General features: G+C 30.0%; 3 protein-coding genes across 4 annotated transcripts; all 3 read left to right on the forward strand.

Annotated features, from left to right (window-relative positions):
• Positions 1-958: 958 nt before the first annotated feature.
• Positions 959-5,351, forward strand: LOC114378114 (glycogen synthase kinase-3 homolog MsK-2). Of its 2 annotated transcripts, none has more exons than XM_028336662.1 (13): positions 959-1,157; positions 1,770-2,002; positions 2,133-2,225; positions 2,335-2,394; positions 2,497-2,769; positions 2,888-2,962; positions 3,300-3,356; positions 3,456-3,596; positions 3,682-3,732; positions 3,966-4,061; positions 4,141-4,224; positions 4,604-4,706; positions 4,798-5,351. In XM_028336662.1, the coding sequence occupies exons 2-13, from the start codon at positions 1,889-1,891 to the stop codon at positions 4,878-4,880; spliced, it is 1,230 nt and encodes a 409-aa protein (XP_028192463.1). In that variant the 5' UTR covers positions 959-1,157; positions 1,770-1,888; the 3' UTR covers positions 4,881-5,351. The 2 variants fall into 2 exon arrangements, with proteins under 2 accessions (XP_028192463.1, XP_028192470.1); XM_028336669.1 differs by lacking the exon at positions 959-1,157 and adding an exon at positions 1,336-1,484.
• Positions 5,352-11,103: 5,752 nt separating this feature from the next.
• On the forward strand, positions 11,104-13,837 carry LOC114378129 (polygalacturonase At1g48100-like). The gene is made up of 6 exons (XM_028336679.1): positions 11,104-11,774; positions 12,044-12,211; positions 12,303-12,347; positions 12,436-12,643; positions 12,740-12,821; positions 13,070-13,837. Exons 1-6 carry the CDS (start codon positions 11,358-11,360, stop codon positions 13,569-13,571), a joined length of 1,422 nt encoding a protein of 473 aa, XP_028192480.1. The 5' UTR covers positions 11,104-11,357; the 3' UTR covers positions 13,572-13,837.
• Positions 13,838-22,924: 9,087 nt separating this feature from the next.
• LOC114378140 (protein NIM1-INTERACTING 1-like) lies at positions 22,925-23,787 on the forward strand. The gene has a single exon (XM_028336687.1). It carries the CDS (start codon positions 23,169-23,171, stop codon positions 23,517-23,519), a length of 351 nt encoding a protein of 116 aa, XP_028192488.1. The 5' UTR covers positions 22,925-23,168; the 3' UTR covers positions 23,520-23,787.
• Positions 23,788-23,992: the final 205 nt, after the last annotated feature.

Raw genomic sequence — 23,992 nt, forward strand, 5'->3', positions numbered from 1 at the left:
TGCCTTGGGTAACCAAAATGTGGTGCAACTTGGTCAAACCAAAACACCCTTTATTTATTCAGAAAAGTAAGTTTTCATTGGAAACTAATTAGATTTAGGAGCCTTCGATGCCTGAAAATAACCGACTTGTGAAATGTGAGAATTTTCTAAAATGAGACAGAGACACGATGTCAAAGGGAGAAACAAAACTTATTATTTAAATTTTTATTGAATAAAATTATGAATTTACAATTATTGAATAGGTTAACATTTAATTAAAGGTGATCTCGTAAAAATAAAAGACTTTTTTTTTTGCATCCGACTAAAAATGAATGATACTAATATGTACACAAAAGAGAACACTTTAACAATTTTCTCTCCATGTTTTTTATGACTGTTTTTTTGTAACTAACAAGAGTACAAAACGATATTCAAAAAATAAAAAAAATGGATACAAAACTTGACACAGTTTGTATCAAAATGGTTGAAAAAATCAGGGTTAGACCATTAATATTAAGTTGATTTTCTACGACTTAAAGGCGAACAAGTCATACCTAAGTCTTCGACTCATTACACATATAATAAATGATTTGCACATGACAGTATTTAATTTAACCGTAAAGTTTGGGTATTAGATGGTCATAAATTAAAACTGGCCTTTAAAATAATGCTAATGAATAATGTCAAAGTGGAGTAGCTTGACGTCGTCGTCAGATTAAACTTTTTTATTTATTATTATCATTTGATCTCTTTATTTGTCTTATATTTAATGCTATTGTTTTTGACGGACAAGCAAATTTGACATTTAGATTTTTTCAAACAAATTAATACTTTATCCACATTAATTAATGCTTTGGTGGATAATTTTCCAACAAAGAAAATAGAACAGTAATTTTTGTTGAACGGTCAAAAGAGAAGAGAGAGAGAAAGAAAGGAAAGGAAAAAAAAAAAAAAAAGAAGGAGAGAGAGAGAGAAGCTTGTGTGGTGTCGACTGTGAGATAAGAACCAGACACCACTAGACAAAAACATCGTCAATGATTTGCATTTGTCGATTATTTTCATTTCTTCTTCCTCTCTCTTCGTTCTCGCTCTCTTATTCCTTTCTCTCTTGTCTTCTCTCCGAATCCACGTCCTAGATCTGTTGTTCTCTTCCCACAGTTCTCACTGAATCAGGATCCGTGAGTGTCTCTTATTATTTACTCTCCTTTTTACGATTATTTTCATAATTGCTCCATGTTCTCTTTCTGTGACCTAATTCAGCTCATGTTTGATCTGCACATGGCATCTACATCCTCTGGTTCTTTTGGCTGCTTATTTAATAATTAGGTTGTAATCATTGCACAAAAAATTTCTACGCTGAGAAATTCTAAGCTTTGCATATTATCATTGGATTCCGATTTGTTTTGTTTCCATCATGTTTCTCTGACAACTACCTCTGCATTGCATTGCATTGCTGTTCTACTTTCACGCCGGTTGCCACATACCACACGCTAGAAATTGATTAGGTACCGTACTTGGTTGTTTTGGTCTTCTTCTGTGCTTGGTACTAAAATCATTAAAGAAAACACATTGTATTTGTATTTACTATTTAGTCTTGGATAATTCCTCTCCTTAAACGAGGAAAAAAAACAATTGTTTGCAGTTTTTATGTTATTTTTATTTTATTGCTTTGCAATTTCTGACAAGTGATGAATGGTAATGAACTAATGATGGTAGTTTTTTAATCTGGCTTCATGGTAATGAACTAACAATATTCATCTTTGGGGATGAATCCTTAATTCTACATGCAGATTTTGATACCAAGTTGCTGTTTAGAGATCTGTTTCCTTCTAGACAACGGTCTGTGGTATCTGTTATTTTAGTTGAATCGAAGCTGCAACAAAATCTTCCTGATCTTTGCTTTGAGGTTATGGCATCGGCGGGTGTAGCACCTGCTTCTGGGGTAAGAGATGTGAATGCAAGTTCTGTTGCTGTTGAAAGGTTGCCTGATGAGATGAATGGCATGAAAATTAGGGATGAAAGGGTAAAGTTAAAATGTCTATTTTATCTTGGTCTGTTTGCCTTTCACTTTGCATCACGCCTTCACCCATTTGAGCAACTTCCTGATAAATATGTAGTATACTTATGTAGTAACCTGTTAAAACAAAATGCAGGAAATGGAAGCAACTGTGGTAGATGGAAATGGGACTGAAACAGGACATATAATTGTTACTACCATTGGTGGTAAAAATGGCCAGCCAAAGCAGGTCTGTTTGTGATATCTTATATTTGTTACCTGGACAATCAATTTGTCTGTTTGCATTTGCATGGTTACTTATGCATGGTTATTGCGATGCAACATTTTCATGATTGCAGACAATAAGCTACATGGCTGAGCGAGTTGTTGGAAATGGATCATTTGGTGTAGTTTTCCAGGTTAGCCCCTTGTATATTATTTAGTGTGCATCTTTTAATTGTATGGTAGTGATGCTTTGCAGTATATTGATGTTTACTTTGTCTTTTGCCTTTATTATGTAGGCAAAGTGCTTGGAGACAGGGGAAACTGTGGCTATAAAGAAGGTTCTTCAAGACAAGAGGTACAAGAACCGGGAATTGCAAACCATGCGTCTTCTGGATCACCCCAATGTTGTAACTTTGAAGCATTGCTTCTTTTCAACAACTGAAAAAGACGAGCTTTATCTTAATTTGGTACTTGAGTATGTTCCTGAGACTGTCCACCGAGTTATCAGGCATTACAACAAAATGAATCAAAGAATGCCTTTGATATACGTGAAACTCTATTTTTACCAGGTATATTTCTATGTAATATATTAAAATTAATTTTTTTTCTTTCTTGTAAGTTTTACTATTAAGGCAATTGTCTATATCACTTTGTTGTTTCTCATTTCTTCTATTTCTTATTTTTTAGATATGTAGAGCACTAGCTTATATTCACAACTGCATTGGAGTGTCTCACAGGGACATAAAACCTCAAAATTTACTGGTACGTTCACATGAAAGCTTGTTCCTTTAGTTTCTCTAGCTTTCTGTAATGATCTGCATTTTGCATCTTAAATCAGCGTATGAGGTAGAGCTATAGTGTGTTTGGAACAGCTTCAGGGCAAGAGAAATCAATTAACTTTTCATGGTGAAGCTGAAAAAACAAATAGTTGCTTTTACTTTTTCTATTTTTCATGATATCACCATGATTTTGTGGGGTAGAATTGATTTCATGTGTTATCCAAACACTACTAGTTTGCTTCTGTATGTATTTTCCCCTTTTGTAAAACTAATATACTTTCATATATGATGAATCTCTTTTGGATATTTCCTGATGACAGGTCAATCCTCACACTCACCAGCTAAAGATTTGTGACTTTGGGAGTGCAAAAGTCTTGGTATGTTTATTCTCAACCTGGCATTTTTATTATCTGTTTTTAACTTTCTATCTGAATTCTGATGTGTTACCATGAATAAATTTTGCACTTATTTGACAGGTCAAAGGCGAACCAAACATATCTTATATCTGTTCTAGGTACTATAGAGCACCTGAGCTTATATTTGGTGCAACTGAGTACACCACGGCCATTGATATCTGGTCAGCCGGTTGTGTACTTGGTGAACTATTGCTTGGCCAGGTATCTTGCTTTTAAGTATGTTTGATTCTGCTATTTAGAATTCACATCTGTGCAAGAATTAATAATGAATTTCTGTTGTTGTTAGCCTCTATTCCCTGGTGAGAGTGGAGTAGATCAGCTTGTTGAAATTATCAAGGTAAGATAAATTCTAAAGATTTATAGTTTGCTCTGTAAAATCCAGGCATTTCATGGCTGTTTTGTGTCCTTGCATTGAATGATCTGCACATGAGTTTATTGTGATTGCATTTTCTTGTAACTAGTTTGTAGACATCCATAATAATAGTCCCCTTGTTTTATTTTTCCCTTTTGCCTCATTCAGTGCCGTGTTATCTTTGAGTACTTGTAAAGAGATTTGGGATTCACATGCAGGTTTTAGGAACCCCGACAAGGGAAGAAATCAAGTGTATGAATCCTAATTACACCGAGTTCAAATTTCCACAAATTAAAGCTCATCCATGGCATAAGGTATTGTAATGTTATATTTGCCTGTCCATTTATGTGATATTTCATTGTGATATTCATATATATGAACCTTCATTATCAGATATTTCACAAGCGTTTACCTCCTGAGGCTGTGGATCTCGTCTCAAGGCTACTGCAATACTCTCCAAATCTTCGATGCACAGCTGTGAGTATATAGTTGTATTAAGATACATGGAAGCTTTAAAGACACTTGAAATCTTGTTGTTGAATACATTAAACTGTCATGTTCATGATCATTTTATGTCTGCTGTTCATGGTATAATCTTTGTATTATATGCAAATGCTGTACTTTCATAGTTTGTGTTATTACAAAATGCATGTGATTTTATCAATAATTTTTACCTCAAAATTTTTTCTTCTCTTTCTTGACATGCCTGCATAATATGCATCTAATGCAAATGTAATACTGGGGCAAGACCTGGAAAGTTCTCTTTCCTGACTGAATTTTTATAAATAATATTGTTATAATTATTTCCAATTGAAAATTATATTAAGCTATATTGTTTGTTCCTGGTGCTATGCAGCTGGAGGCCTTGGCTCACCCATTCTTTGATGAACTGCGTGATCCAAATACTCGCCTACCAAATGGGCGTTACCTTCCCCCACTCTTTAACTTCAGAGCCAATGGTAAGAACTAATTCTCTGATGAATATTATGTTCTTGTATCCTTTTATTTAATTGCTTGTGTAATGCTGATGTTGCCGGTGTTCTGACACAGAGCTTAAAGGAGTGCCTCCAGAGATGCTGGTGAAACTGATTCCATCTCATGCAAGAAAGCAGTGTGCCTTGTTTGCGTCATAGTGTTGCCTCGTGTAAATATTATCTACTCCGCCTGTAGAAATGTATGTAGTCTGTTCCAAGTTGTTAATAGTTTCTCCCACCCCGTGTCCTTTGTTCTGTTAATTTGTCCCCCTCACCTGAAGAAGAAAAAGAAAAACCCCACCTTCCAATTTGATATATTTCTTGTTGCCTTAAGAAAGCTGTTTGAGAAGAAGCTTCAACTTGATTTAATTGGTTTCCTCATCTTCAAAATTTTAACAGATTGCATTAAGTATTAATATTAATTAGAAGGACCGTTGTATACTCAAGTAGTATACTTGAACACTAGTACGATGTAATCCGGGAGGGGATGTTTTTAAAGCTTGTTTGTCTGCTCCGGCCTCTCCTTAATTATGAGAAATTTTACTTTGGATGGTTATCTTGCTTTCAAGGATTTGTTGTTTTTCATATTCCCATATTATTCAATGTTATGGTGTAACTTGCGGACTCTAATGCTCAATGTTGGTGGGGGGGTTGGTAGGAGAACGGAAAGGAGTAGGGTTACTACCTACTAAGGTGCGAATATACGTTGATAACTTTGTTGGTTTATACCATCTCAATTTTGGTTTACTTTGAAAACTTTTTAAGTTCTATTTCAGACTTTTAACTTTTTAAGAAAAGCTCCATCGATAAATATACGTTGTTAATTTACTTTGTATAGATGTTGATAGTATAGATACAGCCTATCTTTAAAGGGTAATGGCTGAACAGTTAAGCGTTCAAACAATTATTTTTTTTGACAAAAGCGTGTAACCATTTAAATCACGCAAAAAAAGAGGCAGCATAATTTGACCGAATAAATCGTTATACGTTAAAGTATGATTTCTACCTATCTTTTAAACAACAATGCTTGAAGAAGCAAAAAGTGGCTTCAATAAACATTTACTTCTAAGCATGCGTATACACGCAAAGCTTGACCGAGCAAATTGAAATAATCAATTTGGGCAACTGAAAATTCACTTGGACGAAATTTTCTCCTTATGTCCTCTAAAAGATTTTAAAATGATATTAAAATAAAGACTTAAATTAATGTCTGGTAAATATATAGAATATCAAATGGACAATTTAGTCTAAATTCTGTGACATGCAAGCAAATTTTATCTCGTTGAATACAATCCTCTACAATAGCAAAATACTCTCGTTGGAGGTAATAAATCCAATTTTTTTTTTATAAAGGAACATGCATGTTATGTTAAAGTCAAGTTTAATGCAAACATGCAATACTTTGATCCCAAAACTTCCTTACTTGAAGGGTTCGTCTTTTCTATTAGACTTTCCTTATAAACTTAAGTAGCAATAATTGATGCTTAAATTGATAGTAGATGGATTCAGCTCCTTTATGGAGTGGAATAAGGAGCAGTGTACTCTTGGGAGATTTTATCAAATATTGTGGATGGGTGGAGCCCTATAAAGGAGAAAATGCTACTATCGAGTCAATGCTGTGAAGTTGAAGTGGATATCAACTCTTTAGAAAGTTATTGTTATTATGTTGATGCTATGTTAAGTAAAATACAGACGCTTCATTTTTTGTCAGTACAGAAGCTTTTTATGCTCATATAGTACTTGGTGACTTGAGTCACAAAACTATCCACCTATTAAATGTTTTCCTCACGCAAGAGTCTTTTGAGCTTTTAGTATTAATAATGCACATATCTACATGTACTAAAAAGCTTATACCATGTTATGATCCAACAATAAAAAATGCTTATGTCTTTTGGACTTCAAGCATATATAATGTACATGTCCAATTGTACTGAATACAATTTGAGAGTTGTTATTAGTCCCATCAAGATTGTTCTCCGTCTATATTACCATTTAAAATTTTATTCTTCTTCATGATGCACAACGAAATCATAATTTTAATATATTAGGAGGAGTGTGAAAAACATTGAATAATGAAATTGTGATTTTATTGGACAATGATTCTATTATCTAGTGTACAACGGAAAATCATATTTCGATTGTGTATATTTTTTCAGGAAAAAAATATACAACAAAAATATGATTCTATTATACATTGTGCAAATGAATCATACTTCCATTATACATTTTTTTATTTTTTTTAAAGTTTGACAGATAGAAATAACTTATGCATTAAATCAATTTATAAAAATTTCTACTATATATTGAAATAAACATTTGTAAATTTATTGAATACACATTTAATGTTTAAAATTATTTCAATTCTTAGAAATGTCTATTACATATTAAGATTTTGTAGTTGAAAGCTTGCATGTGTTTTATGTAAGACTTTTACCATGATAGGATGAATTAGGTGATTCAACCCACCCACCAACTTGCCTAACTCGCAATTTGGTGGGTTAAGGGCAAGGTGGATTGACCCGTCAAATTCATTCATTCCAACTTATCTTCAACTAGTCTAGTTGACTCATCAATTCATTATTTTAAATTTTGTATTTTTAGATTTTTATTGACTAATTTGAGCACAAAAGGATTGCCATTAATGAAATATCCTTAATAATTAATAAATCATAAATTCTTTGAATGAAATTAAATTATAGGAGTTGAAAGTATTGGGTAATTATATTTTATTTTTTAGGTGAGTTTTGACAGGTCGACTTGCCAATTCATCTCTAAGCCTGATGGTTTATATTTTTCAACATACTTTCTTCGGTGAGGCAACCTATCCGGTTAAAAGTGAGTTGGATCAAGTTGATCAGTTTCACCACTCCTATCTCTAAGTAATTATTTTATTAGGTTTAAGAGTAATTGACTAAGACTTCAATTCTAACATTAACCCAAAGGAATGATTCCAGTTTGATTTAGTTAAAAAAATTAAGAACTTAAATCAATAATAATAATAAATAATTATTTTAAGTTTTTTTTTATTTCTAGCATGCAAGAAGCAAAAGTATTAAGAATAATCAAATTACAAAGCATAAATTTACCTGACTATCAACTTGTAGTCTTCAAAATATTCTGATTTCCTCTATTTCGCAACCACAAAACTCTTTTATATAGTGTCATAAAATCATAAATTTTTAGGATTCTGACAATTAGTGCAAGAGACGTTTAAGTGCCAAGGCGCTAAACCTATTAGCACCAGTGCACCACCAAGCCAATGCCTTTCTTGCAGCCAACAAATATCAAATTTGTTGAAATTTTTAAATTGATAATTATAAATAAAAAGATATACGAACCTACTACTAAAAATTACGAAATGATAAACAAGATTAAAATTAATTAAAAATAACCAGCTAAAAGACACATAACAGTATGTATATAGGATTAGTGGGTACATATACGTATGTTAGTCTAGATTGTATATGGGTGTATCAGAACCAGCACTAACGTGATCCATCATTTGAGTATTTAAAATACATTACTTGAATTAAGAATGTCAACTTGGGTAGGCCAGTTGCTGCAAAAGTCAGCAACTTAACTTTAATTAAGCTCAACTTTTCTGTTTCCTTTTTGGTTATAATAGGTAAAATCATTTAATTTAAACACTGGATTCAGTTTTAAGCAGCATCTTTGTGCATGTTAAATGTAGTTTTTATTTTTTAATATTAATTACTAGACATATAGATCTGGCTTTAAGCAGGAATTTTAACCTACTAATTACCTTACGAAAACGCAATATTATTCACTGTCTAGAAAACAAAAAAAAAATAAAATAATAACTGTTACATGCAACAGCAACTATATATGCTGGTCAATTAAAAAAAAAAACCAAGGGAAAAGGCTTAGGCTCGCGACATTAGAGTTTTGAGGCGCCAACTGAAACCAAGTGAGACAAAAATACTACAGAATACTGATTAAACCGCCATCATTAGCTGTATATCAGTGATGGAATCATGTCCAGAAATAGTGGTATAAATTTGGGCGGTGAAAGAGAAATTAAGATAGAGCAAATGTTGTGAGTGGAAGCAAAGCAAGAGGCATGAATTCTCAACTTCAGAGTGGATGGACGGTTACAGATATATAGACAAATCAATATTTTAATTAATTTGCGGCCGAAGAAGAAGTTTAATTAACTATATCTACTTTTAAGGACTGCATTCATTTATTTTATTAAAACGGAAATTAAGTTCAGCCGCATAAAACACTTGCTATTGCTTTTAGGAATGCGGCTTCTTTAAATGAACAATTCACTTTAAAACACAAAGTAATCCACACGTATATAAAATCCACCAAAAAAAAAGGTAATACACACATAACAAATAATTACCACTATATTATAATATCAACTGTTAATTTTCTCATTAATGATTTTAAATACTGATTTTAACTTTACTTGTTTTAGAAAATTTAAACCCTTTCTTTACACTCTTCTGAACAAAGGGTGGGTTGGGTAATCTATTTACTTCTTATAAGCCTTACTTGAATCACTAGGGTCTATCTAATGGGATTTGGTAACCAGCATGAGATTTAGGTTCTAATTTCAGTTCGATCATTATATACAACTTTTTTTTCATATAAGAGCGTTCATTTTGAGCATGAGAATATGTTAAATATTGTAGCCCTTATGCTTTTCAATATACATATGCGGCTTACACTATTTTTTTTATGAAAGTATAAATGTTTTTCACGAAAATCATATATAAATGAATGAGACTATTATACGCTACAAAACGATTTACACTACTATAGGCTGTGGCTTTCATTATATGTGGTTTACATTAATTTAACCACACATTTCAGTTACATTATTCAATTTAAAATTAATTTTACTTACCTACCTCTTTCATCACTGATTCATTGTTAATACATGTAGGACTTCAGACATAAGTTCACATACTCTCAAACCCAATATTCTCAGTCATCGTGTGAATGTATTATTTATACAAATTATTTGTGCCTGATTTACGATAGACATGATTTTGGGGGCATCAAAATGGGAGACCAGAAACATAAATATGGAATGTACTAGACAAAGCACATGGGCATATCGCTCCCCAACTGTGTCTGTATCTGTATCTGATGTTCATATTCGTGTTATGCATTGGAGGTATAAAGGGACTATGCTACTCCTGTATGTCAGTTCACAAAATATATCCCATTGGGAATTTAATATTCAAGTGTCATTAAATTTAATAATTTATAGTATTCTTCATAATTAGTCAGTCTTAAAATTAAACAAACTTTAATGGATATAAACTTATTAATATACACTATAAAAAATTATCATTTACAAAATATTTGTTTCAATAAAAAATTAAGTAAAAAATTAAGAAATACTAAAAAATATTTATTAAGGAAAACTTTATATGTCATTTCTATTTCATAATAAATGCATGTGTAATTTAATTAAAAATTAAGTAAAAATTAATTAAGGGAATAATTAACATTAGAGTAATTAATATTTAAAATTTTGAAAATGACATATAAATAGAAAGAAAGTCTTTCAAAAATTCAACAATTAAAAAGTAATGAAGAGAGTGACAAGTGACAAAAAAATTAGTAGTGCCTATAGCGTGTATATGTACCCTTAATAACATTATTCATCAATTGAGAACTACCATAGTTAATTGATAATTAATTATCATAACTTATTATAGTTAATAATGAATTCGACTAAATTAACAAATTCTCTCTGGTGACATTTTTAATTGGATGGGGTCGATCTTATTTCTTTAATCAATTTTATTGGCATAGTAGACATTATATTATAAAGGGAAGGTTTAAGATTAAAAATTAAGGTGAGATTAGAAGCTCAAGTTTTTTCAACACAAGAGGATCTCTTCAACTAATTATAGCACTATTAAGCTAAATTTGTGTATTTCCTTTTAGTAATCAAAATTTTGTTAAAAGAGTGTCTTGAAACATTGACTAATTACAAACATTTACTATTTTAATTATTCAAAAATATTAAAAATTATTTGTACTGTTATTAATATAATAAAAGCTACATTTTTATTCAATATAATGTTTTCTCTTAAGAAATATTATCCATAACAAATCCCTCCTAGTTATGGGACAGAAAAGTAATGGGAAGAACATGGGAGGTTTGTCGTCTACCCAGCCTGACTTCTAGTTATTCCTTTTTGCTCTTTTCAGCATTGTCATATGCAGACTCCACAATCTCTAAAAGAAGACCAATGCCTATGTAGTGTTTGTCGGTTTCCACTTCCAAAACCATTAAAAAATTTGTAATGTGCAGATGAAACTTACCATATTGTCCACTATGGCTTGTTATTATATATAGTAACTCCCGCTTTCTGATCCTGCATGTACTCCAAAGGCCCAACTCAAAGTTATACTTGTTGCAACTTGTGTTCTAGTGCTCCTAGTGGTCACTCTTGTACAAGGTAGAACCACTGGTTTCTTTCAATTTCCCAAAACTCAGGGTGCCCAATTAGTCCAAAATTCGTGTCTTCATTTCTTTCATCTAGTTGTTGACAGTCACGAGCGAATTGGAATCTCAAGTTTTCAAAGTTTTAGCATCTTAACCTTTTTAATTCTTCTTTTTAACTCCAATACTAGAAAATACTCAGAATGAGGCATTCTCATATTTTGACACTAGCATTGTCCTTATATTTTCTTGCTTTATTTCTTCCCACCCAAGCTAGGCACCATTACCACAAAAAACACAAGCACTCATATTATCATAATGCACCTGAAATTTCACCATCTCCTGCTCCTGCACCTTCTAATGCTCCTGATGATGCTTCTAGTCCTAGCCCCTCTGGTAACGAGAACTACCACAATGCATCCAGTAACTTATTCGATGTACGAACATTTGGGGCCATTGGAGATGGAATAACTGATGATACAGAGTCATTCAAGATGGCATGGGACACTGCTTGCGAAAGTGAATCACCGGTCAAAGTTATCCTTGTTCCCCAAGGTTTCTCCTTCGTTATTCAATCTACTATTTTCACAGGTCCTTGTAAAGGTGGCTTAGTACTAAAGGTAATGTACTTTGCAATTTGCAAAATTTTGGTTCTTCTTACGTCCAGTTCAATTTTTATGCACTCACATTATAAAATTTATACGGTTAACTTACAAGAAATTAGGTATGACTTTAAAGTAATATTTATAGAAACTGATAAACTTACCATATACGATTTCTAATTGAATGATGGTGTAAAATATTTTTAGATAGTTAGTGGTTATTTTCTTTCTTACATATGGTTAAGGGGAAAATTCACTAATTGACTTTGCTGGCACTCATGGTAAAGGTTGATGGCACTCTTATGCCACCTGATGGACCTGAATCTTGGCCAAAGAACAACAGCAAGCGTCAATGGCTTGTCTTTTATAGAATCAATGGGATGTCACTTGAAGGAAGTGGTTTAATAGATGGGAGAGGAGCAAAATGGTGGGACCTTCCTTGTAAGCCTCATAAGGTATACTATTGATGATTTGAAAAATTTTAAGAACAAAAAACATAATTTCAATTTTGAGGCTTCAAACAACAGCTGATAATAAATGCCACAGGGACCTAATGGAACAACATCTCCAGGACCTTGTGACAGCCCAGTTGTAAGTTTTCCAAACACAAGTGCATGTTGCATTGTGATTTGTGATTGAAAATAATTGTTCATATTTAATGTAACTCTGCATGTTGCAGGCCATAAGGTTTTTCATGAGTTCCAACTTGACTGTACAAGGATTGAGGATCAAGAACAGCCCCCAATTCCATTTCAGATTTGATGGCTGCGAAAGTGTCCACGTGGAATCAATTTACATAACCGCTCCAGCGCTAAGCCCCAACACTGATGGAATACACATAGAAAATACCAATGACGTGAGAATATACAATTCAGTCATTTCTAATGGTTGGTCACGAAATAATCCCCTACTTATTTTTCTTTATCTATTGCATCAAAAGTCATTAACAAAATATGTTTAATGAATTATCCTTATACATACAGGTGATGACTGCGTGTCCATTGGAGCTGGTTGCCATGATGTTGATATAAAGAACATCACCTGTGGACCTGGTCATGGAATTAGGTAATTATTATTTATTTTCAAGAGCTTACATATAGACTATAGTTTATCTAACTAATTAAAGCAAATACTAATTAGTACTGGTTAAAGAATTAAAAAAAAATATTTTTATTGGAATACGTAAAATTACGTTATTCATTACTTTTTTATGTTTTCTTATTTTAATTTCTTAATCAATTTTCTAATAACACTAGTTAGCAAAACTCATTAATTAATTAATTAATTAACCTCATGTTATTAATTTAATCCAGCATTGGTAGTCTGGGAAATCACAACTCTAGAGCCTGTGTTTCAAACATTACGGTGAGGGACTCGGTTATAAAAGTGGCAGATAATGGGGTTAGAATCAAGACATGGCAAGGTGGATCAGGATCAGTATCTGGTGTGACATTCAGTAACATTCACATGGAAAGTGTAAGGAACCCTATTATAATTGACCAGTTTTACTGCCTTAGTAAGGATTGCTCCAACAAGACCTCTGCAGTCTTTGTAACGGATATAGTTTACACAAACATAAAGGGTACATATGACATAAGGCATCCACCAATGCGTTTTGCTTGCAGTGACTCTGTACCATGCACCAACTTGACCCTCTCAGATATTGAGCTTCTTCCTGCTCAAGGAAACATAGTGCTCGATCCTTTCTGCTGGAGTGCCTATGGAAACTCTGAGACACTAACAATTCCCCCAGTCTTTTGCATGCTGGAAGGCCTTCCTCAGTCCATTTCAGGCAATGACATAGATCATTGCTGACCCACTAAATTAAATTCTCCATTTAAAGCAAAATTGTGTGTTTATGTATATGTATAATTACAAGTGAAGTAATTAATTAAGGAATATAGTGTATATGACCGTGAGTCTTATGTTGTGATTGCTGAGGAGTTGTGTTTTAGATGCTCCTCCCCAATTGTTAACTACATATCTCCCATAGTTTATGTCAGGTTTGAAATATAGTGGAAGTTTGGCTTGAATTTGTGACCACTTCATATATCTAATTAGATCCAGTACTGTTGTTATCATCATGGTCCATGGTTTTATAAATTTTGCAACATGCCGTTATAAATTTTAAACGCGCGCATCATAGGGTAGGTTTAGGATCAAGGAGTTTGGCAAAGAATAGAGGCTAGGATTAATTTTGGTTAAATTATTACACTGCATGTGCTTTACTTCTAAAAATTCTTTAATAAATTCGTACTAATTGATAACTGTCTAATATATGTTTATAAATTATCTGCATGGCCATTCTATATTGCTATTAAAAAGATTTAGGCATTTAATTATAAATTTTTATAATTTGTAGAGGTTCAATTGAAAATTTGGTGAAACTGTCTAGGGATTTATTTTAAAAAATTTATATAAGTATTAAGTTTAATTCATATACGCACGGTCAGGGATTCATTGTAAAAAAATTTAGAACATTAACCAATAATAAATCATGTTTAAAAAATGAATAAAGATTATTGAAAGAGTATATTATAAATTTTCATTTTATTCCTTTTATTTTGAAAAAAAAAGATATACAATATAGATATCCCATTGAACGCATGGACCTTTAACTTACAAGAAAAATGCTTATATTCCTTCGAAGGTGATTCGAACGTTTTCCCGCATGAGCGAGGTCATCAATTATTGCGTCTATATTGGTTTGAATAAATTCTCAACACTAGTTGTATAACCGTGAAATTCATGGATCAAAGAGGAAAAGCATTTAAATAAAGCCACTTGTCGACATCTCAGAAGTTGCATAAAAAATTATGTGTAAGCATGGATAGATATCATTACAAGCCAAACAGTTTGGTTATCCTTTATTTGAGTGTCAAATTATTATAGTTATACAGAACAATGCGTTCTCGTAATCATAGCTTATGATTAAATATAATTTCTTGCACTCGGCTTGGCTTGTGAGATTTCCTCTATATGTGTTGTGAAAATGATGTTATAGTTATTATTAGTTAATAGTAAATGTTGTTACCAAAGTTTTTCACTTCATTCTATCTGTAAACAGTTTTCTTCTCCTTGTGCCGAGTTCTTTCTCCGATGTGGGATAATAAAATTAGTGTTTGTTTAAGGTGGATATATGATGAATTAAAATGTTACGTACCTTTCTTGCCTAATGTCTGCTTATAAGGGATGCGACGTGTATTACCGATCACTCTCGTGAGCCCTGTACAATACAGTAAATAAATGAACTGTATCCTCATAGCCATAAATAATTTCTTGCAGACATTTATCTCACATGATTTACTGTTATAATGGTATGGTGATGAGAAAAAGTTTTGTAATTAAGTATACAACAATACAAGAAAGCTTCTGAAGTGATTTGGATATACAAATAAAGTTGAAATGCTTATGATACCGCGCGCTCGCTGTTTTAGCAAATCCAGTCGTCTGATACTTGATGAATTTTTTGTTTCTTTTCATAGAATTACAGCTTAAAATAATCGTTACAGAAGTTTTTCCACCAATGAGAATATGATAATTTGGTTCTACTTAACCCAATATCCTATTTAAACCGCAAAGTAGAAGATTCCAAAACTACCTTGGCATCTGTGTCCTAAAAGAAGATTAAGGTGATGACTGATGAGAGTATAAACAAACAACCAAAAACAATGTAACGATATAGGGAATCTGGAAAGTAAAACAAAAGGGAATGATGATTACGTAATTATCAGTGAGCATGAGTAATTACAAGAGGATTTGTAACCTAAGAAATTACGTCCTCTGTTTCAAAATGACATATGACTAAAGTTTTTGTACACAAATTAAAAAAATACTCACAATAAAGAAGTGTTACATATTAAAATAATTTTACTAAAATATTTCTACTCTCAATAAATTCATTATTCGTAACTATTAGGTAACTACCGAATAACGGTGATGGCTAAGTACAATATTAAAAAAAATCATTAGATTAATTTAATTCAGTTGGGACACATTTAAAATAAAAATTATAATATCTCATTATAAACTGGAAATAATCAGTCAATGTAGGAAAAAAAAAAGAATACTAAAATATCAACCATCTTGAAATAAAGTAAGTACTACATGACAACTATCATGTTTCTGATGAATTTTTATGTAACACATGATTAAATTTTCTTTTCTTTTTAATTGAAAGATTCGATTTAGGTGTCATGTAAAATTGTTTGGAACCATAAGCTCATAAGCGCTTTGTAGGTTTTTAGACCTTCTGGTAATAATTTATCGTGATGATGACCTTCACTTGTAAATTGTAATTGAGTTGGAGATGTTCTGAAGTGGAGGGAGTGACAAATTGCCTTTTCTAAAATCTGCACGCGCCGTAGCCACCCTAATCATGGATCGGATCAGTGTCTATGTACGCATTTGAAGGAGGGTATTCTTGCATTCGCTGAGAAAAAGTAACAGTCAGTCAGGGCACGGGCTAAGTCTAATTGCCACCCACCAAACACACCTTCTCTTTTCTCCAAAGGCTTTTCAAAGGTTATTATTGTTGCCATAGAGTGCAAGACATGAAACATTGGGATTGAAAAGGAAATTACTAAAATGCACTTGCTAAATTGGGATTCAATGATACTAGTACTTATTTTAATTGCTAAATATGCCCTTTCTCAAATGCTTGGTTAGACAATCTTTTCAGCTTTTATGCCCATTAATTCCCATCACCCTCAACCTCTTTTTTCTGCTCCACTTGATCGTTCTTCTAGTCTTGTCTTGTAATTATTTTGCTGCATGCACTTCGAAAATTGGTCATTCTATTATATATATATATATATATATTCTATACGTACACCTTTTATAGTCAAGGTCTTACAGAATCCAAATTCAGATTTCCTTTTGGCTTTTGGTAGCTTCTTCAGGACCAAGCGGCCTCCTCACAAATCACATGTAATTGTAAAGCATTTAGGCCAACACCACGTAATATGTAATGTAACCATATTCCAAAAAGACTATAGGGAAAAAAATTAATAATAAGAACAACTTGGAGGTTCATGACTTGTGGATTGATGACAATGAAGGTTAGCATAACACTTGTTTTTTTTAGAGCGGCTTATTCAGAAAGAAAAAAAAAAAAGTTTCTAGTTCATATTGCTACATTATTTATAGATGGATGTCGCACGAATATGGCATGGAAGGCTGTGCAAAGTTAAAGATAAAGGTAGCATAAGGAATCTAGCCACTCAAAAGGCATCTCTCATCTACCCACTACAAGTTTATATCTAAAATCTGAATATGATGTACTATAACTTCATTTCTTATGAATATGAACACCTAAATATTACAAACACATAACACTTTCTTTAGCCATTATGATGCTTCAAGAGAATTGTAAGTGGAGAAAAAGCCTTTTTTTCAAAAACAAAAGGAGAGCTAAAAAAACATGCTCAATAAATAAATTCACAATAAGTGTTAGCTTTCCTCATATTTTCTTTTAAAATTACTACTACCATTTTTGTAAACTAGTATCTATGCATTGCACAATAAAGTTAAATTTAAGTAATAAAAATACTAAATATGTTAAATTATATTTTTTAATTTAATAGAAATTAATGATGCTATTATAAAAATCAATTATATATAAGATAAAAACACGTTTGTAATGAGAAATAAGTTATCTATAAATTAATACATACAAAATATTAAGATATATGAAGTTTAAGAATGATTATAATGAAATTAATAGAAAAAAGTATAATTATTGACTACTTTGAAATGAATATTTTATCATATTTTAACATGAAAATTTATAACATGGTCTTTAAAATTAAATAAAACTTTAATGATCTTTACTTGAATCATAGAAAAAAGTTAGAAACACTTTTTTCATCTTATCCAACAAGTGTATAGATTAAAGAAATATATTTTTACTAAGAATAAAAAATTATTAAATTAAAGACAAAAATTTACTTCATATTTTTATAAGTAACTAAAGTTTTTTTTTCTTGATAAAAAATTACATGTGTCCTTCAACCCACTTGATCAAAAGTTAATTTTACTTATAGTACATAATTGTTGTTAGCCCAAGAAAATTTTACATATAAAAAAAATAAAACAACAAATTCTTCTGCTGAATGAATTGTTTCTTCTTGTGTAAACGCAATGAAACCTTAATTACACTATTGCTTAAACCATATGACTCTCAGTTAATAACTAGAGTAATTAAGCATGTGAAATTAAAATTCTTTAACTTTCATGCCAAATACACAAGATTAAAATGTGTTAAATTAAATTGATTGATTTTATCCAATTATTTAAGAAAAAACATTTTTATGCATTTAATTACATGTGATATTGAAAATTATAGCTAGTATGCAGTCAAAATTATTTTTCTAACTGCATCCTTCCAGTTTTATATGTCAATTATGTTCTCATTATTTGATCTTTTAAGCGGCATTTGCCACTTTGGTAGTTTGGTTTGAAGAGCAAGAGCTGTGTACCATACCTAGTTTAGGCCAAGCCACATATGTCATAATCTCTTAGTTTTTATATAACAGTAAAAAGTAATAAGAAAATCGTGTTAACAAATTTACTCCTCATCCCCAACCTCTTCTAATTGAATTTTGAAGGGAGAAAAAGTGATGAAAAACAAAAAGAAACTTTTTTTTTTCGAAAAAAAAAAGGCACAACCAAAATGGACCGCTTACCAATTAGACAATTACGATTACAGAAGACTTATTGGGCCTCGCTGAAACATGAAGTGTGGCCCGGTGCGTATTGGACCCTTCGGGTTAAATTCACAAACGATGTACTGATATTAAGTTAAATTTCAATCATTTTTCTAACATTCTTAAATGATAAATTTTATCAATTCAATAACTTAATTGTGAAGTATTTTTGTGATAAAAATATTTTTTATAAACATATTAATTATTATTTTTTCGATAAAAAATGTATGTTCAATTTTATATAATTTAAAAATTTATAAATGACATATTAAGAGTAAACAATATATATATATATATATATATATATATATATATATATAATGACAATATAAACAATATTTATATTTTCATTCAATCATTGTATATGATAAAATTGTTAATTTTAATAATAACTACCGTAAATGTTATGATTATCATTATTTTTAATTGGTTGACAATGCTATATAGCAAAGAAATTAAACTCATAATTTAATATTATATATATATATATATATATATATATATATATATATATATAATATGATATAAAAATAAAAGTAGAAAATAGAATGATCAATTTATATTATTATAGATTAAACTCTTTTTTCACAGAATTTAATATTTTTTATTATATATTTTTATACAAAAACGGTCAATATATTCAAAATTTTATCATTTAAAAAATATTAATATAATTTTATATCAATATAAAATTATTTAATACCTCTGGAACATAAATAAAAACTAATATAATATTTTCAAATATATATTAATCATCTTTTAAGTATATTATTATTATTTAGTGTTTATAAAATGTGGCAAAACAATCAACATAAACATATAAATACAGTTTATCTATTAAATAGATAAAAGTTACATTTTATTAATTATCAAGAAATATAAATACTAAGTCTTTTATTTTTATTTTATTTTTATCGACGACTAAGTCTTTTGATGTATACACTTTGTTCACTGCATTCCACCGAGGCGACTAGGGCGCCCTTTTTTGTAAGAGACAATTTGGCCTTCCCTTTGGTATCCAATATTAGTATGTAAAGTTCATTTCTCTGCTTAACCAAAAGCTTTTGAAACTTCTCGATCCTATTATATCTTGTAACAAAAAAAATATAAACATATGCAAGTTGTACCCTTATTTTTTTTCTTTTTCTTAACCATTATAATTAATACATTTGATTTTTCAATGGACTTCAAAGTATTTCCAAAAACTTCAATAAATCAATTATGAGATTAATTATTACTCCAAAACTTAGTTACATACACTTAAAGTTTCTCATCCTCTTTAAGAAAGTATGTTATACTGTCAACTAAGTTACATTTGATTTATTAGTGAATTAGTATTTTAGTTTATATATTATAAGTGTCTATTTTTAAAAAATTAACTCATAATAATTTATATTTTAAATATATAATCCAAAATAAATGTTATCATAGATTATTTTTCACAAATAAAAAATAATAATAAATAATAAAAAAATAATAATTTTATAAAATTGAAATTAATATTAATATTACATTAAAAAATTAAAATGACACTTTTTAGACGTATTAGTGATAAATTCATTAGTATTACATTAAAAAATTAACATAACATTTATTTTAGGATAATTTGTTTGTCAAATGTAATACTTATTTTGAAATGCACAAAATATATTATAATTAAATTTTTTAATAAATAAATATTTTTAAATATATAACTTATATTTCAAATTTAGATGAATTATTTAAATTGTGGTGTAAGATTTCTTTTAATAATTGGCAAATTATTTGCAAAAAAAAAAATCTAATATAAAAATAAAGATAAAAGAAGATTAAAAAATCAAAGGCACATCTAAAATGCTGATTAAAAAAAGATAGGAAATCGAGTAAAATATTTTTTCTTTTTCAGTGCTTTTACTGAAGTGGCATCTCATGATTGATTTGACATCTATGTTTTCAAAGTGAAAATTGATATGGTATTAATTCCTGAGTTAATCACGAATCTCGGAATAAGTTATGCCTTTAAAATGGTCTTTTCCAACTTGATAATGGATGTTTGGTTTTAAGATGCAATAGTTCCGGACACGTTTCAATTTAAATTTAAAGAATACAAATAAAATAATATAAAAATAAGAATTCTCATCAGATACTAAAATAATATTTGTCACAAACATAATTTTATAACGAAAAATCAAACATTTAATTCTTTAATGGATTTTGAAAAATTAATTAATATTTACTAAAATATGTTATTTTTCTATGTAAAATTATTAAAGTATAAATTTTGTTATGTAAATATTTTTGTCAGTTTTTGTCTTGATTGAGTTGAAATATATTTTTTTTTTACCTAAAATTAGATTAAATTGATTTTAACTTTTGGATAAAAGTGGATGAAAAAAAAAACAAATCACCAAAATGTATTATATGAGAACAATTTATCTTTTAAGAATTATTTTCTAATAAATTTTTGTATTGTGGAAGGAAGTATCATCTTAAGTAACACTTTCATGTGATATAGATAATATTTTTTATATTAGTTATAAACATAACCGATATAAAAACTAAAAAATAATGAACATTAAAAATACTATTCAAAATGATTTATCTTGTTACAAGATAAAAATGTGCATTAGAAAATAATTTTGACAGGATAAATTGTTGTAAAACAACTCTATCAAGGTAAATTGTTTTTTTTATTACTATTTTTGTAAAATAAAGTCATTAATTTTCATATTATTATTTTGATTTTTGTGGATTAAAAACCCTACGAAATTGAAAAATAATCGCTCCAAATTTTCAAACTCCTCTTTCCTAGACTTCATTCAAAATACTATTAAAAATTTAAGAAAGAAAGATTTGAAAATTTGTGGTAGTCTTTTTGTATTTTGTGGGATTTGTTAACCAAAAATTCGTAAGAGTAGTAGCTAAAAATTGGGCCAATGAGAGAGTGATATTAATCAATTGAGTTTAATTTTAGATGATAAAAAAATAATATATTTTAATTTTATAATGACAAGGAGCATACATGTTTTAATGAGCGGAAATTTTTTGATAATTTTACGAACATCCAAAAACATATTTTAGGCATTAATATATTATAGTTTTTTCAAGAGATAAATAATCAAAATATACAACTTAATTAATCATTTCTAATAAAAATAACAAATTATTTCACACAATAGATATTAAAATATTAATAGATAAAAATATCAGAAATTAAGACTGGTTAATTTTATTTTTTTTAAAAAACTAAAATTAAAAACCTGAAAAAAATTCAATGGAAAAAACATAGTTATTCATAAAACTATAATTTTAGTTTTTTTTTCTTACAAAAAATATAATTTTAGTTACGTAACACTAGTAAAAGGAAATGTAAAGATAACATAAAAAAATATTACACCTATATAAGTTTTCTTCAAGTATAAAATATAATTAATGAAAATACAGTTGTTACTTCTCGACTTTGGTAGTTTGATAACGTAGACATACCGGTACACTCTTTTAGAATAGCTTGATGATAAGCGTGGTTAATTATTTTCTATTGACTTGGGTTGTTGACTTATTTGGATGTATAGCTTAACAATAAAAAAAAAATTATATTGACTAGGGTGAAAATGAACTAATCTAAGTCAATTTTTATTTCCTTTTATATTCAAGAAAAGAAACGTAATACTAATATGGGTGTTGTCATGATGCGACGTCACCCCATCGAGCAATGCCAAAACACAAACCTCCCGTTTACTATTTACCTAAACTCTAAAGTCTCTAACTTTTATAAGGTTAATTATATCCACTATATTTCTATTAATTGCATCATCCATATGTAACTATATAATACAACCACAAAAATAAACAATATACCCTCTCTATTGTTATTCCAAACAAAGCTAGTTAGCTAGCGCTAAGAGATTTAATACGAAACTATTATGAAACTACATAATTATATTTTATTAGATAAAAAGTTAAATTGAAAATTGAAAAACTAACAGATTTGACACTACTCAAATATGAGTGATTTTTTTAATTACCATCACAGGTGTGAAGAATTCATTAACATGTGGATAACTAATTTCAGCTTAAAAATTAGACTAATAATTTTTAATAAAATATCTATTATTAACTATATTTTATTCATTTATAAAATTCAAATACAAAATCTTACTTAAAATAAATTAAAGTGACATATTTATAATACCAGTTTTATTATCAGAACATTCAAAATTTTCAAAACCCATAATTAATACTAATTATTTTTTTCTTTTTTTTCATCACATCATATTATCACCCATAATACTTATTATTTTCTCTCTTTTATCTCTCTTTCACTACACGTCACTTAGCACGTAGGGTATCCGAGTATTATTTTCTTTTTTTTTTATTTGAACCATTGGTGCAACAAATCGGTGGGATCGAGAAAACATTTGTTTAATTATAATTTATTGAAGAACTTGTATATAATACAAAGACTTGCTTTGACTTGGTACACTGAAGCACAAAGTTTTAGTGTTGTGGCATATTGGTCATTTAGATTCCTTAAATAATATTGGCCAAAGTTTCTCATGATGGAGAGCCATTATCCATGTTGGCCTTATATTCATCACTTAATTAACTCGGAAGCAACCAAGAAACTGCGTGCTGTCTCCTTATTTTCTCAAAAACTGCATGAACCCTCTCTTTTTCACCGAACCTTCCTTTGTTCTTTCCCTTCAATTTTTTATTCACGGCAAAGATGGGTGAGAGTAACAGCAACAAGAAGAGGAAGTTAATTTGCCGCGAAGAAGAACATGAAGAGGAGGAGGAGACCAAAATGGAGACGTTCTTTGCTCTGGTGAGAAACTTCCGCGACACACGTGATCGGTGGATGGGTCTGAGGTCAGGTGACCGCAAGAGCAAGAGGGGTAAGATTATCACTGCCAAGGAAGAAAATATAGTTTGGAAACCCACGTTTCAGCTTGAGGATTTCGCTGATGAGCAAGCTCGGTGCCGAAACTCTTTGGAACCTAGTGCGTCATCTCAGAGCAAAAACTGTGATAAGGAAGATGCTGCAGAAAAGGGTATTGACCTCAGCCTCTCACTTTGACAAACGGGTCTCTTCATGTGACCATGGCTAGCTTGCTAGATGTTATTGTAATATTCTATATTCAGAAACCTTAAGCTATATATGTGTCTCTCTTTAACTTGATTTTCACTGTGCAACTTAATTTGTAGATGTGTCATGTGTGGTTAATTAGTTAATATGGTTTTTGCTTTTGAGGCTTTTAGTCAGTCGTAATGTATCTTGAACTTCAACTTGTGAAATAATTGTACCTTTTCAGTTCCCTCAATGGCAGTGCTAATTCTAAATTGAAGGGGGAGGAGCAGGGTGAGAAATTACTGTACTGTCTAGTATTATTTTTTGAACTTGTGATTTTGATCATTATTAGGTATTATAATAGGCTATATAGTGAAATTGTTTGATGAGAGTATCAAACATAAATTAGTTTTTGAAGATAATTTTTTTTAATTTAGTCCTAACAAATTAGACAAATTGGTTCGACCGATAATTTAATGATA

Source organism: Glycine soja, chromosome 2 (genome assembly GCF_004193775.1).
Source record: "Glycine soja cultivar W05 chromosome 2, ASM419377v2, whole genome shotgun sequence".
In the NCBI taxonomy this organism is placed as follows: domain Eukaryota; kingdom Viridiplantae; phylum Streptophyta; class Magnoliopsida; order Fabales; family Fabaceae; genus Glycine; species Glycine soja.